The sequence below is a fragment of the Rhinatrema bivittatum genome, chromosome 10, assembly GCF_901001135.1.
Source record: "Rhinatrema bivittatum chromosome 10, aRhiBiv1.1, whole genome shotgun sequence".
NCBI classification, from domain to species: domain Eukaryota; kingdom Metazoa; phylum Chordata; class Amphibia; order Gymnophiona; family Rhinatrematidae; genus Rhinatrema; species Rhinatrema bivittatum.
In genome coordinates, this window is record NC_042624.1 from 127,739,670 (window position 1) to 127,754,085 (window position 14,416).

The 14,416-nt window shown below is 44.0% G+C and overlaps 1 protein-coding gene across 3 annotated transcripts in view; it reads right to left on the bottom strand.

Moving 5' to 3' along the window:
- The window catches only part of CFAP57 (cilia and flagella associated protein 57), a 169,779-nt gene that overhangs the window by 112,511 nt on the left and 42,852 nt on the right, over positions 1-14,416 (bottom strand). For 2 of the 3 annotated variants that reach the window (XM_029618441.1, XM_029618443.1), the window contains 3 exons: positions 7,600-7,765; positions 1,388-1,540; positions 909-1,048 (listed from right to left, as the gene is read on the bottom strand). In XM_029618441.1, coding sequence (XP_029474301.1) covers positions 909-1,048; positions 1,388-1,540; positions 7,600-7,765 — 459 coding nt within the window. The remainder of the gene's footprint in view (positions 1-908; positions 1,049-1,387; positions 1,541-7,599; positions 7,766-14,416) is intronic. The other variant, XM_029618442.1, reaches the window with a different exon arrangement.

The following is a 14,416-nucleotide window of genomic DNA, read 5'->3' on the forward strand; positions in this document are numbered from 1 at the left end:
CACATCCCAAAATTGAGTTATGCTGCTGTGTGCACACAAGATTAAAATTACGAGCACACATACACGCGCCAGGGCTATTTTATAACATACACATATATATGCATGCAGGATATAAAATTGCCATGCATCTGGCTCTGCGCCATATACACGTGTATATGTGCACCTATGGGCCCGTTTGAAAGTTAGTCTAGGTGTCCCTGAATTCCATAATCCAAGTTTTATGCTACCTGCATATTCAAACATAAGAGTAAAGCCTCCTATCTTTGAGGGACAGACTCACATCACAAACAGAACAGACACTAAGTATGAGACCCAGCTCTAGGGTATAAGAGGAACCATACATTCAGGTACGTCTGCATGTAAATGTAACATACTCTCATAGCAATTTTCAAAAGCCATTTGCCTGTGTTTAGTGCACTTAATGCGGGTAAAGCCTATTGACAATTCAATAGCATATATTTTAACAATTTTAAAAAGCCCACTTACATGGGTACAGTGCATTGGCACATGTTAAACTCAGTTTTAAACATATAAATGCTTTTGGAAATCAGGCCCATTGTATCACATCAGAGGGACAAAATCGTGGTGTTTTCAGGAATCTGTATCTCTGACCATTATTATTGATGCCAAAGATGTACAACTCCATCCCCAAGACTCTTCTTTCCAAGAGTTATGACACTTAATGCTTCACCCCACTCTCCCCACCCTTGGTTTGGATGCTCTTACTCTCTCTTCTCCCCCAGCCTCCTGGAGTTCCCATTCTATCTGCTTTCACCTAGGCTCATGATGCTTCTCTCCTTCTGGAGTCACAAAGGTTCTATTACAAATCTCTTCAACAGATTAGCAGCCTTTCAGGCTCGATTCCTGTTGAATATAATCACTAGACAGCAGAAAATAAAAGTCTTTACTTGGTCTCATAGTTCCAAATACGAATAGAGCGATCCAAGGAACAGGTGGCAATAAGAGGTTTGCGAATGCATGTGTCCAAGCCAGTGATGGACGCCGAATGTAAAGAGTGAGTCAAATATTCAAAATGAGCTTCTTCTCCCTAAAGAGGAAAGATATAAAATAATCTATGAGATTTCCTGAAGTAAAAGAAAGAATGGTAGATGGCAGCCTGGGAAAAGTGGGAGAGGTGCTGAGCTACAGAGAGGAGTTCACTAATGCCTTTGATGGGAAAGGTGATAAGCTGGGTGAGATGAAAAAGTAGGGGTAGGAGGGTTGTCACTGGAGACCCAGAGTATGGGATAGGGGATGTGTTTCTGATGTGGCTGACAAGTGAAGAGGAAGTAGTGGGCTACTGCCCAGCTCATTGATGTCTCTGACAGGACAGACATTGTGCTGTAATACAAGATGAAGAATGAGACAGGAAGAAAGAAAAACCCACCTTACTCATCTCAGCTGATGACAGGGTGATACTATAAAGTTGGCTCTTATTAGTGCTAATTATCAGAATTTCCTCAGAGGGACTCAGGCACATGGAGACAATCTCTTGCTGATCTGACTGAGCTGGGTCAGAGCTATGTTGGTCTTGAGGAATCTGTGTGGCAAAACAATCCCAAATAACTTTTCAGAGTAGGCAGCAAAATGCTCACATGTAATAGGTATACTGCGATGATAGCAAGTCAAACAGTCACACATCTAGGTCACATGATCCCTCACTTGGACTGAGTGGAGTAATTCCAAGTGTTTTCTAGAAAATCTAAAAAAAATGTCTGTATGCAGCATTTCCCAGGCACGCATAGCCCTACAGCTTTTCAGTTCATGGCTAGCAAAGCTGACAGTTGTGAAAGAGAAAAGGAGAAAAGGAGAAGGAGAACAACTCTTACTGGGGAGGCAGGTGCGTATGTGACTAAATGAATACCTACAGTGCTGAGAAAATGTTTATTAACTACAAGCATAATAATGAGGAATACAAGCTCCTAACATGATAGCCTTGTTTAATTGAAAGCAGTCTTTTTTATGCAATAAAAAGAGTATAAATTAAACAATCTTATGCTCGAGACACAATAATGTACAAAGTAGGATTAGGCTTACTGATTTAATAAATCTTTTTTTTTTTTTTACAAGTAATCAAAGTGATGTACAGTAAAATGATGTAAATAAACTGTGTCTTATAAATCCTGGACAGCCACTCAAAAAATAATAATAAAGTGCTCCTTTTTTTGAAAACCAAAATTTGCATCAGGAAATGACAGTCCTTTCCAAGTGCCCACAATTTTGAAGAAATAAGCAAGTGATACCCCGCCACAGATTTTGGTGATTCAAAACATGCACGTCGGGTTTTCATCCAGTGGGATTATCAACATAACAATAAATGCAACAGCTGTCAAACATGGACTTTGCACAAGCAATCTCAAATGACTGTATTGACCTTTTTACTTGCATAACAAAAAAAACGTATAAAGAAATTTGACATTGTGTGACCGATGATAAAACAAAAAGCAAAGAAGGTGATTCACCAGTATGACAGTCAAAAAATCTTCAGGTATAAGGTTTTAAAAAAAAGGAGCATTTTATTATTATTTTTGGACTGGTTTTGTAAAACCAGTCCTAAAAATTGCCACCCTCAAACCCCTCCTTAAGAAAGCAAATCTAGATCCTAGAGAACCCAACAACTTCCGACCTATTTCCAACCTACCTTTTCTAGCAAAGATCATAGAAAAAATAGTCAGCACCCAATTATCAGAATATTTGGAAGATCACAACATTCTCCATTCATCGCAATATGAATTTCGCAAAGCTCTAAGCACCGAATCCCTCCTCATCTCCCTCACAGATCATCTCATCATGGGTATGGACTCCGGGCACTCCTTCCTGCTAATACTCCTCGACATCTCGGCAGCATTCGACACGGTGAATCATTCCACTCTCCTTAAACGACTTTCGGACATCGGGATAACAGGTACGGCCTTCAAATGGTTCGACTCCTTTCTCACGAACAGAGGCTACAAAGTAAAGATCAACAATAAGGAATCTCCTCTCATCAACACCACAAGAGGTGTTCCACAGGGCTCCTCTCTGTCTCCTACACTATTCAACTTATACCTTCTCCTCCTTTGCCAGCTGCTTACGAATCTTAAACTCAAACACTATCTTTACGCTGACGATGTCCAAATTCTGATCCCTATAACCGAATCCCTCACAAAAACACTGAAATTCTGGGACAACTGCCTCCAAGTTATCAACGACCTCCTTACTACCTTAAACCTTGAGCTCAACACGTCCAAGACAGAAATGCTCCTTATATCTCTCAACCACAAAAATAACCTACATTCAAGTCACACCAACACCCTGGTCAACCAAGCAAAAGACCTCGGAGTTATAATTGACAACCAGCTAAATCTAAAAAAGTTCATCCAAAGACACACAACCAAAGACTGCTTCTACAAACTTCAGGTACTAAAAAGACTCAAACCGCTACTATATTTTCAAGACTTCAGATCAGTACTCCAGGCCATTATATTCTCCAAATTAGATTACTGCAATTCCATTCTGCTAGGCCTTCCCGCTTCCTCCACCAAACCGCTCCAGATGCTACAGAATTCGGCCGCCAGAATTTTAACAAACTCCAACAGAAGAGACCACATCACACCTATCCTGAAAAACCTTCATTGGCTCCCAGTAAATTTCAGAATACTACACAAGTGCCTCACCATCATCCATAAAGCTATTTACAACAGAACACCCATCGATTTACACTACCCACTCACGCTACACTTCTCTTCCAGACCCATCAGAGAAGCATACAAAGATTCGCTACACATCCCACCAGCCAAATTCACACACCTCTCATCCACCAAAGATCGAGCCTTCTTGACAGCAGCGCCAACCATCTGGAATACCATGCCCCCAGACCTTAGACAAGAACCTTGCACGCAGACATTCAAAAAGAAACTCAAGACTTGGCTATTTCGACAAGCCTTCCCTGTTCTATGTCCACCCCAACCGCAATAACTCGCCTTGGTCCACCAGTCGACGTTCCCCATCCCTGTCATGGCTTCTGACGTTATATTAATCAGTCCTGAGTTTTATGAACTAATACTATTTAGTCAGGAACATTTGATATTCTACAGCCCTGAGTATAGGATATTATTTATATATTTGATTATATTCAGTCCTGAGTACAAGTGATTATTATAGTCCTAAGTATATGACTTGATATTATTTATTTCTGAGACTAGATATTTATTTCTATGTTAGTCATGACTCTGGCTTTTCCTCCTCCCAGTTCAAATGCCCCTGTTTTATTGTAACTTTTATTCACTTTTTCACTCTTCGCCTATTGTTCACGTTGATATTAATGTTATTGCACCGCTGTTTATTGTAAACCGATACGATATGATTGGTATCATGAGTGTTGGTATAAAAAAGCCCTAAATAAATAAATAAATAAATAAATAACTAACTAACTAACTAAATAAAATGAAACAGATATAATAAAAACATTTAATCACAAATCACAAACTAATAGACTTAGGGGGTCATTTTCTATCGATATCGCACGTGAAAAGGGATAGGGGAGGAGTCAGGGCGGTATCGGGTCTGGAAGAGGAGGAGTCGGGGTGACGTCGGGGCGGACGCGGCGGAAACTTTGTTGGCGGCAATAAGGTAAGACCCGTTATCACCGCCAGTAGCGCGCCCAATAGCGCCACCTTTCACGGTGGCGCTATTGGGTGCAAAAGCCGGCAGCGATAACACCGCAGTGGTGTGATCGCTGCCGGCTTTCGCCCCCCTGCCCCCCATTATCGCGGAATTCAGAAAGCCGTGTGATCTTAGAAAATCCAGCCCTAAGAGCAATACATAAGAGACAAATAGTAACAAGTAAATTTTAAAAGCCCACCTTGTGTAAAAAAACAGGGGTTGCGTCTAAACATTCCCACTGGATGAAGGCTTTGTTCTGTCTGCCAGGGGGAAACCTATTATTAGCATATATATAGGAACTATAAAAATATCTCCTGTTTCCCACCAGCCTCGCTTTCCATAATTCCCACACCTGCAAAGTAGTTTAGGTTGCCAATGGAATGTTCCGTATCGGGAACCATGACTGTCGGGGTTGCCACAATAACGAACGGAGTGGCATTCTCCCAATTAAACATTGTTCTAAGGTTACCCACTGTTTCTGCTCTCCGATCCTATTCCAGTCAAAAATAGCCCTCATTTGAGCTGCAGCATAGTACCAACTAAAATTGGGAACTCCCAGTCCACCCCTTAGTTTGTGCCTGTATAATACTACTTGAGATATCTGAGGTGGCCGAATTCTCCATATATAGGAGGAGATTCTCTGTTGCCATCACTTGAGAGCAATCGGCGGGACAATTATTGGCAGGGCTTGAAAGAGATAACCTAGGTCTCAGAAGGACATTCATCTTGACCGATGCTATCCTGCCGAACCAGGAAAAGTACAGTGCCGACCACCTAAGTCCCCAAATATTCTCCGTATAAGGGGGAGATAATTGATCTGAAACAATTCAGATAAATTATTGCTAATATAGACACCTAGATACTTAATCTTCTTTGGGGCCCATCTACCATTGTGAGACGGGTCTCCTCTGCCGAGGGCCCCTGGACTGCTACTACTGGATCACCTCACTACTGCCACCTCTGGTGGTATCATCCAGCTGTATAATAAAAGACAAATCTCTGTGTTTGCGTGTCTCGAGTCTAGCCTAGTACTGCGGTTCCTCACGGGGCTCCTCCCCATGGGAGTGGCCATCACCGCAGTACCCAAAAATCCACTCCAACACCTCAAAACCATAACAGATTGCTAACTCCATGGATTCGGCTCAGCTCACCGCATTGCAGGCCATTCCAGGCCTGGCCCAGCGAATCTCTGAACAACAGAACTTGCTGGATAACTTGACTACTGCCTTTAACCAGTTGCACGCACAGCTGAATACACCGACCACCACAGGTAAAGAAGTTACACCGCCAGAAGTGATGGTCAAGACTAGTGTACCTCTATCTGCTCCAACACGCTTCTCAGGTGAAGTTTGGAAATGTAGAGGATTTATCAATCAATGTTGCATGCACTTTTCTCTGCAACCTAATCATTTTCCTACAGCTTATGCCAAGACCACTTATATCCTGTCTTATATGGATGGAAGAGCGTTGGCTTGGGCCTCTCTGTTGTGGGAGCGCAATGACCCTATCCTGAATGATCTTTCCGGGTTCCTTGAACTGTTCAGATCAGTATTCGATGACCCTGCCCGGTACACAACAGCAGGCTCTATGTTGGTTCATCTCAAACAAGGTAATAAACCTTTACCAGACTTCGCCATAAAATTCAAGATGTTGGCGTCAGAATTACATTGGGACCCTAGATGCCTGAAGACCCTCTTCTTTGAAGGCCTGAACTCCCGGCTAAAAGATGAGCTGGCGGTTCGAGAGATGCCTGAGACATTAGCTGAACTAATGAAGTTGGCAACAAGGATTGATCACCAACTTCATGACAAGGTTCAAGAGGCCAAGAGTCCCAGAAGACCACTTCAGGGAGAGACTCGAGTCAAGTCTATACCCAGGCCTATGCCCTCAGGTCCTGTTGCTGGCGAAGAAGAACCAATGCAATTAGGCCGCAGTCATTTAACTTCTAAAGAGAGAAGAACGCGGAAGAGGTTGGGACTATGCATGTATTGTGGACAAGCTGATCATGCTGTACAAACATGCCCTATATGTCCGGGAAACTGGCAGACTTAAGTCCTGTGGGAAGACTCTTCTTAGGTCTAACTGCACCCTCTCCTCCACTCTTTCTTCCTGTATCTTTAATCTGCGGACCTCTAGAATATCAGACACTTGCCTTAGTGGATTCTGGGGCAGGGGGAAATTTCATTTTGAAACGTCTAGTGGAACATTTGCGGATCCCCACCACTACCATGACGTCTCCACTACTTTTGTCTTCTATCCATGGGGAGCCCTTACCTGGTGAAGTAACTCTGCTCACAGAACCAGTGAGATTACGTACCGTGGTGGAGGCTAAGGGAGTGGTTTTAAAGGGTCGGGGTGGGTTTTTTGTTTATCGGATCGGGCGCAGCTGATTTAAAAAAAAACCCTGATCGGGCCGGACGAAAAAAAATGCACGATTTGAATCGGAACCAGAACCAAACCGATTCCGGTTCCGATTCACATCTCTAATATCAACCTCTGTATGTTTAAAGAATAAAATCTTGATTTTCCATCGTGTGGCAACTTGGGCGATAGCAGCTTCGGAAACAGCCAAGAGGAATACGGAGGCAGATTCTGGCTGTTTCCTTTATGTGCAATTTATTTACAGTGAAAAGAAAAAACGAAGAATGCAGGACACCTTAAGTTCAGGTAGCACATAGACATTAAACATAGTAGGTCTTTGCATAAACTGGGTTCCTGCCTGCTCCCCGGGGCCTGTCTAACCTTCTAGGCCCTGAGTTCTTATACTCTGGTGAGGGGCTCCTCCTTTCACCCAGGATTCCATGTGAGTATAGATCTTAAGAAGGACCAGGCAAGACAACTGTGCCTGGTCCCTTAAGGTAGTCTGAGGAGTTTCCTATAGACTCTCTCACACATCTATTATCCTTCTCTAGCTAGAAGAAAACCTTTATTTTCAGTCTACCATGGCTTACATACCCAGATTTCACGGCTTTTTTTGTAAAAGTCTTTCTCTTCTATTTTCTCAAACATAACCACAGTTCCCAATCCAGCAGAGCAGAGAAACCCTTTGGAATAGGCAACAATGCAAGTTATGCAGGACTGAAGAGAGGGTGGAGACTCCTGCAGAGACACCATGCTGGGCCTGGAAAGAAAGTGCCAACAAAAAAAGAGCTGTTAAAACCTTTTAAAGTTGGAGCATATAGTATATAGTAGGGATGTGAATCATTTTTTGACTATTTAAAACAATCGTCAGATATATTTTAAATCGTCAAAAATCATTAGAGCCGCGATACAATAACAATTCTCCCGATTTATCGTCAAAAATCGTAAATCGGGGGAGGGCGGGAAAACCGGCACACCAAAACAACCCTAAAACCCACCCCGACCCTTTAAAAGAAATCCCCCACCCTCCCGAACCCCCCCAAAACGTTTTAAATTACCTGGGGTCCAGTAGGGGGGTCCCGGCGCAATCTCCCACTCTTGGGCCACGGCTGCGTTAATAGTAATGGCGCCGGTGGCCCTTTGCCCTTACCATATGACAGCTAACACATATATTGTGACATCAATATAATTTCAATAATCTTTATTAGTGAAAATATAAAACACACTCACAAATTACCCATAATACCCCACACAATAGATATTGTATTTCAATAAAACATCATACCATATTCAAACATCACCCATACAACACCTATCACACATACATTACACATTCAACCTCTCATAAAAACCATTTCTCAATTTCTAAACAGTCAAATTAAACATTAAATACAAATCTTTTCATTACACAACATCAAATGTAGATACAATACACTTTTTTAAGCAGAAAGAGTTATATTGCACATTAATCCTTGCGTTACAAGAACGTCAATCCTCTTGATCTTTTTGTTCTCTCTCTTGTTCTCTCTCTACATGTTTCGCCTTCCTTCAGGCTTCTTCAGGAGAGCTTTCAAACAATCTCCCACTGCTCATGTATCCAACATCTATTTAAAGGGTTCTTCTGCACGTCCCACACAACTTGCCCAGACATACAGATCAGCACATCCCCGATTTTTATCAAAGCGTGTCAATTTTTCAAAAGCATTGAAAACACAACCCTTCGAATATTTCTGAACTTCTTTATCTTGGGCAAAAAAACGCCGTCACCTCATCTCAGAAAAAACGCCGCCATCGAGTGAATCAATCGAGTGAATTCCGTTGATTCACTCGATGGTGGCGTTTTTTCTGAGATGAGGTGACGGCGTTTTTTTGCCCAAGATAAAGAAGTTCAGAAATATTCGAAGGGTTGTGTTTTCAATGCTTTTGAAAAATTGACACGCTTTGATAAAAATCGGGGATGTGCTGATCTGTACGTCTGGGCAAGTTCTGTGGGACGTGCAGAAGAACCCTTTAAATAGATGTTGGATACATGAGCAGTGGGAGATTGTTTGAAAGCTCTCCTGAAGAAGCCTGAAGGAAGGCGAAACATGTAGAGAGAGAACAAGAGAGAGAACAAAAAGATCAAGAGGATTGACGTTCTTGTAACGCAAGGATTAATGTGCAATATAACTCTTTCTGCTTAAAAAAGTGCATTGTATCTACATTTGATGTTGTGTAATGAAAAGATTTGTATTTAATGTTTAATTTGACTGTTTAGAAATTGAGAAATGGTTTTTATGAGAGGTTGAATGTGTAATGGATGTGTGATAGGTGTTGTATGGGTGATGTTTGAATATGGTATGATGTTTTATTGAAATACAATATCTATTGTGTGGGGTATTATGGGTAATTTGTGAGTGTGTTTTATATTTTCACTAATAAAGATTATTGAAATTATATTGATGTCACAATATATGTGTTAGTCGTTAGTTGGTTTGTGATATTAGAATAAATTGCCAGGATTGGGTATCTTACCATATGACAGGGCAAAGGTAGCGCCGGTGCCATTTTGAATATTGGCAATACGGCCCGAGTGCAGAATGTCGCTCCCGGACCCCCGCTGGACTTTTGGCAAGTCTTGTGGGGGTCAGGAGGCCCCCCCAAGCTGGCCAAAAGTCCCTGGGGGTCCAGCGGGGGTCCGGGAGCGATCTCCTGCACTCGTGACGTCTGGTCACAGGAACCAAAATGGCGCCGGCGCTACCTTTGCCCTGTCATATGGTAAGGGCAAAGGGCCACCGGCGCCATTTCTCTTAATGCAGCCATGGCCAGAGAGCGGGAGATCGCGCCAGGACCCCCCCCCCCCCCCCACTTGACCCCAGGTAATTTAAAACATTTTGGGGGGTTCGGGAGGGTGGAGGATTTATTTTAAAGGGTCGGGGTGGGTTTTAGGGTTGTTTTGGTGGGCCGGTTTTCCTGCCCTCCCCCGATAAAACGATTTTTTAACCTAAAAAACTAAGACGATCAGATTCCCCCCGCCCCCCCCAGCCAAAATCAATCGTTAAGACGATCGATCACACGATTCACATCCCTAGTATATAGTGCTACGAGCCATACTAGTCCTGCAAAACGTTAGTAAGCTGTAATAACTTTTATTGGTGCAACAGAAGAGATGACATCTGAAGAAGGATCAAGTGGTATTGAAAGCTCATTAACAAGTGATATTTTAAAAGAATTGGTAACAGAGGTTTGTCTCTTTGCAGATGATACAAAAATCATCAATAGGATGGATACTTCAGATGAAACAGAAAATAAAAGTGATCTACAAAGCTCGAAGAGTGGCCAAGAATTCAACCATTAAGATTTAATGCAGTTCTTTTGCAAATTCACCCCTCAAAAAACTATATGCAATTCTGGAGACCATAATTACAAAAATATTTATGCAGAGTAGAGGCAGTCTAGAGAATGGTGCAGTACTGTTATGAATGCTGCCCGCGGGTCCCCCCGCGAGCAGGCACTCACCTCTCTTCCCATGCTTGCTGCCCGACGTGGCATGGAACCGCCAAAGTCGGGCCTTCCTACGTGGCCGGAGCCGGGGTCTGCTTCCCCTTGCGGCCCGGAGGCCGCCCCGTCTTGCCTGCTCTTCACCGCAGCCGGAGCCACGGACTTTCGCCATCATGTGGCACGGAGCCGCCGCCAACATCTTCACCATCTTCGCGGCTGGAGGCCGCAAGCCCCAGGCTGGATTGGTGGCTGGAGCCGCCCTCAGGGCTTCCTGCAGCGGCTGGAGCCGCTGCCGTCTTCGGGGCCTGTCTCTAGGCCCAGCCCTGCTTCTGCGCGTCGTCATCGGTGCAGGACCGCTGTCCACGGTCCTGCACAGTTCCTGTTTCCTGCTCTAGGCGCGCAGCCGCGCCTCTCTACAACATTTAAAGGGCCCACGGCCGGATATGCCCTGGGCCCCACCTAGTGACTATTTCCTGTAGCAGCCCTATAAAAGGGCTGTCTTTGCACTACGTCCTGGCCTTGCATCGGAGTGTCTTCAGCCCTGGAGGCTCCTGCCTGCCAGCACTCAGACAAGTCCTTTGTCTTCTTTGTGGAAATCCTTGTCTAGTCGTCTCGTCTCGTCATGTCTTCATTGCCTGAGATCCCTGTCCAGGTGTCCTGTCATTGATGTCTGCTTCCTGATGTTCCAGGTCCCTTGATGTTCTTCGCTTGAGCTCTGGAGCCTTCTGTTCTGCCGGCCGTGGATCTCCAGGTGACACTTCTCCATCTTGGGAGATGCCGGCAGTGGACTGGTGTTCTGTGTTCCTGAGTTGTCCTGTGCTGCCAGTCTTTGTGGTGCTTCGGATGACATCGGCTTCGTCGTCGAAGTCCCACCTTGACTGGATCCTCTCCTGCGCTTGTCCCGCTCTCCTTGTGGTCCATGACCAGCCCCCTCGGGCTGTGTAGGGTGCGCAGTGGGACAGGGTGGTCCGCGACCAGCCCATTGGGTCCGCCCGTGAAGGTGGGCTGAGTAGGGCACCCTGAGAGACAGTGCCAAAGTCTTCCTTCCCAGCTTCTTGTCTCATCTGGACTTCTCCAAGTTCCTTGTATCATCTCTGATGCCGTTGCATCAGCCTTGGTGTCATGTCTTCAACAGCCTTGGTGCATTTCTTCAATAGCCTTGGTGTCAGGTCTTCACTACAGCCTTGGTGTCATGTCTTCGTGTCAAGGCCTCCATCTGCCCTCATCCTCAGGCCGGCCTGCTGCTCCATGCCAATCCAAGCAGCAGGTCCGAAAGGGCTTGGAACGGTCAGAGGACCGTTCACCTATCAACATCATCCTGTTGTTGGCGCTAGGAGCTTGCAGGCCCGGCAGAGGGTAAGACCATGTCTCTGCCATCCTGGGACACGTCGCCAACCCTCGGTTTGGTCCTGGATCCGTCTGGGGTCAGGCTGTGGCCCAAGGGCACACTAAAACACCCTCTATGTAACAAGTACCTGGACCATGAAACTAAAGGATTTAAATATGTATACCCTAGAATAGTGAAGAGAGAGGGGGGATATGAATGAGGTAACCAAATACTTCAAAGACATAAACAGTGCACAAAAGTAGGCATTTTCTAATGGAAAAGAAGTTCTAGAACAAAACTCATGATACGAAATAACAAGGGGGTAGGCTTGGAAATAACATGAGGAAATATTTCTTCTCAGAAAGGATGGTAGATACATAGCATAATCTCCCAGTGAGGTGCTGGAAGCCAAACAGTAACATAATTCAAGAAAGCATGGGATAAGCACAGAGGATCCTTGGATGTGAGGAAGTAAGGAAAAAGCCTGAGATTGGGTAGGTTCAGTGATGTTACATCAGAAACAGACATGATTTGTCTTGCAGTCCTTATCTACTGTAAATTTCTATTTCCATGTTTTTGTTGGTCAAATAAAAAGTACTGCAACTAACAAAGATTCCAAAGGTAGAATATAAAGTCAGATGCTAGAGAGAGAAGGACAGAAGAGCAAGTTTGCTTACCGTAAATGGTGTTTTCTGTAGATAGCAGATGAATTAGCCATGCTGTATGGGTACGTCCTCCGTGCCACTAGGTGGCGGAGCTCTCAAAGTCTAGTAAAATATTTTAGCTAGGAGCTCCCTCCCTCCTGTATAGAGACAGGATTATCTCAGGCACCTCAGTCAGTATCAAAGCAAGGTAGGTATGCTAGAACTGTCTGGGGAGGCAGGCGGGTCAGCATGGCTAATTCATCTGCTATCTATGGAAAACACCATTTACGGTAAGCAAACTTGCTCTTTTCATGTAGATAAGCAACTGAATTAGCCATGCTGTATGGGAATCCCCAGCTGAAGTACTGAGCAGGTTTTATGTGTCATTTAAAATATATTTATTTATTTATTTTTGCTCAATGCGATAATAGTGGCGGACATTTCCTATGAAGGCTGTATTTGTTTTTGGATCTTTGCACTTCTGTAGGATAGTCCGTTGCAAAAGAAACGTCCAGCGCCTGAGTATGTAAATACTGGTGGGATGTGAAATGTATAGCAATAACTATGTCGCTGCTTTCCAGATGTCCATAAAAGGTACTTGATGGAGAGAGAAGCAATCGAGATCACCACTGTAAGCACGTGAGGCATCCCTAAGGTCGCAGATAGTGTGTGTGACTTAGTATTATAGGTAAAATGGATATAATTAAATATCCTTGTGGATAAGGTGTTGAAGACACTGGACGCCCATAGTCATCTGGATTGACGAAAGAAAGAGCTGTGAGGGTCGACTGGGTGATAGAGTGTGCCTTTTATATTATGCCAACATACCAAAAGTATGTAACCTTTGTCTTATTTCTATGTGGAAGAATTTTTGGTGGAACATGGACAAAGGAAATAGCCTGGTCAAAGTAGAAAACAGGAGCTTATCGCTAGTGGAAATGTCTGACAAGTGTGGAAGATTATCTTGCCAATGCGAATGGAAGAGACAGAGGGTAGTGAAGCAATGCTTGCAAACCACTTGGTGGCTTTTCAGAAGTCAAAGCGAGTAGGAAAAAAACACCTTCCATGAGAGGTATCTAAGGTGACCAGTGCCCAGAGGTGCAAAGGATGAAAGGCATTATGCATTCAAGAAGCATAAAAATGTTCCACAGTATCGGTGGGGTTTTTTTTTTATTGTAGGTGCAGTATGCCCTACAGGAATCTGGATACCAAGGAACAGAAATAGGCTCTTCAGTTAGGAAGATGATAAACTGTTATGGTGCAGATAGGAACTTTGGCAAGGAGTCGCAATGTCCCTATTATAATGTAGATGGAGGTGGGACAGCAGTCGGCCAGGTGGTGAAGTCAAGGGGATTACATCTGTTGATGAATATCCAAAAGTGGAGCGGGATAACTGTTCTGGTACTTAAATGTGATGTATAGTTTCCCTGAGGATAGGAGAAAATGATGATAAGCTAGTTCATCAAGCTCCCTGCCATAAGGTGCAGGGAAAAGAGGATGCTCCCTTGTGTTAGAGAAGCTGTGAGCTGGCGCCCAGGAGAACTGGATTGTGGATCGAAAGCCGTCGTAGATAACTGTACCATGGACGGCATGGCTCTGCTGGGCGATGAGGAAAAGATCCTCTTATTTGTTTGTTTTTTTTCAGATCCGCGATTATGGCAGATCCGTATGGTCGTAAATCCAGCTCTGGAATTTCCAAGAGATGATTGGTGATGTAGGGAATGCATAAATCTGCATTGTGACCAATCGAGGAGATATGAGATCAGAGAATGAACAAAGGCTCTCCATTCTTCTGTTGGACAGTGTTGCAAGAGATCCACTGTAGTGCGATGTCTCAGTGAGAATATTTCTGGAGTCACCTTTGTATTGAGTTCCCATTTTATGGGAGTGAGAAATGATATTGAGTGTGTGTGCTGTGGAATTGTGAATTCCGGCAAATGAGTTAATGGAAATGAGATGG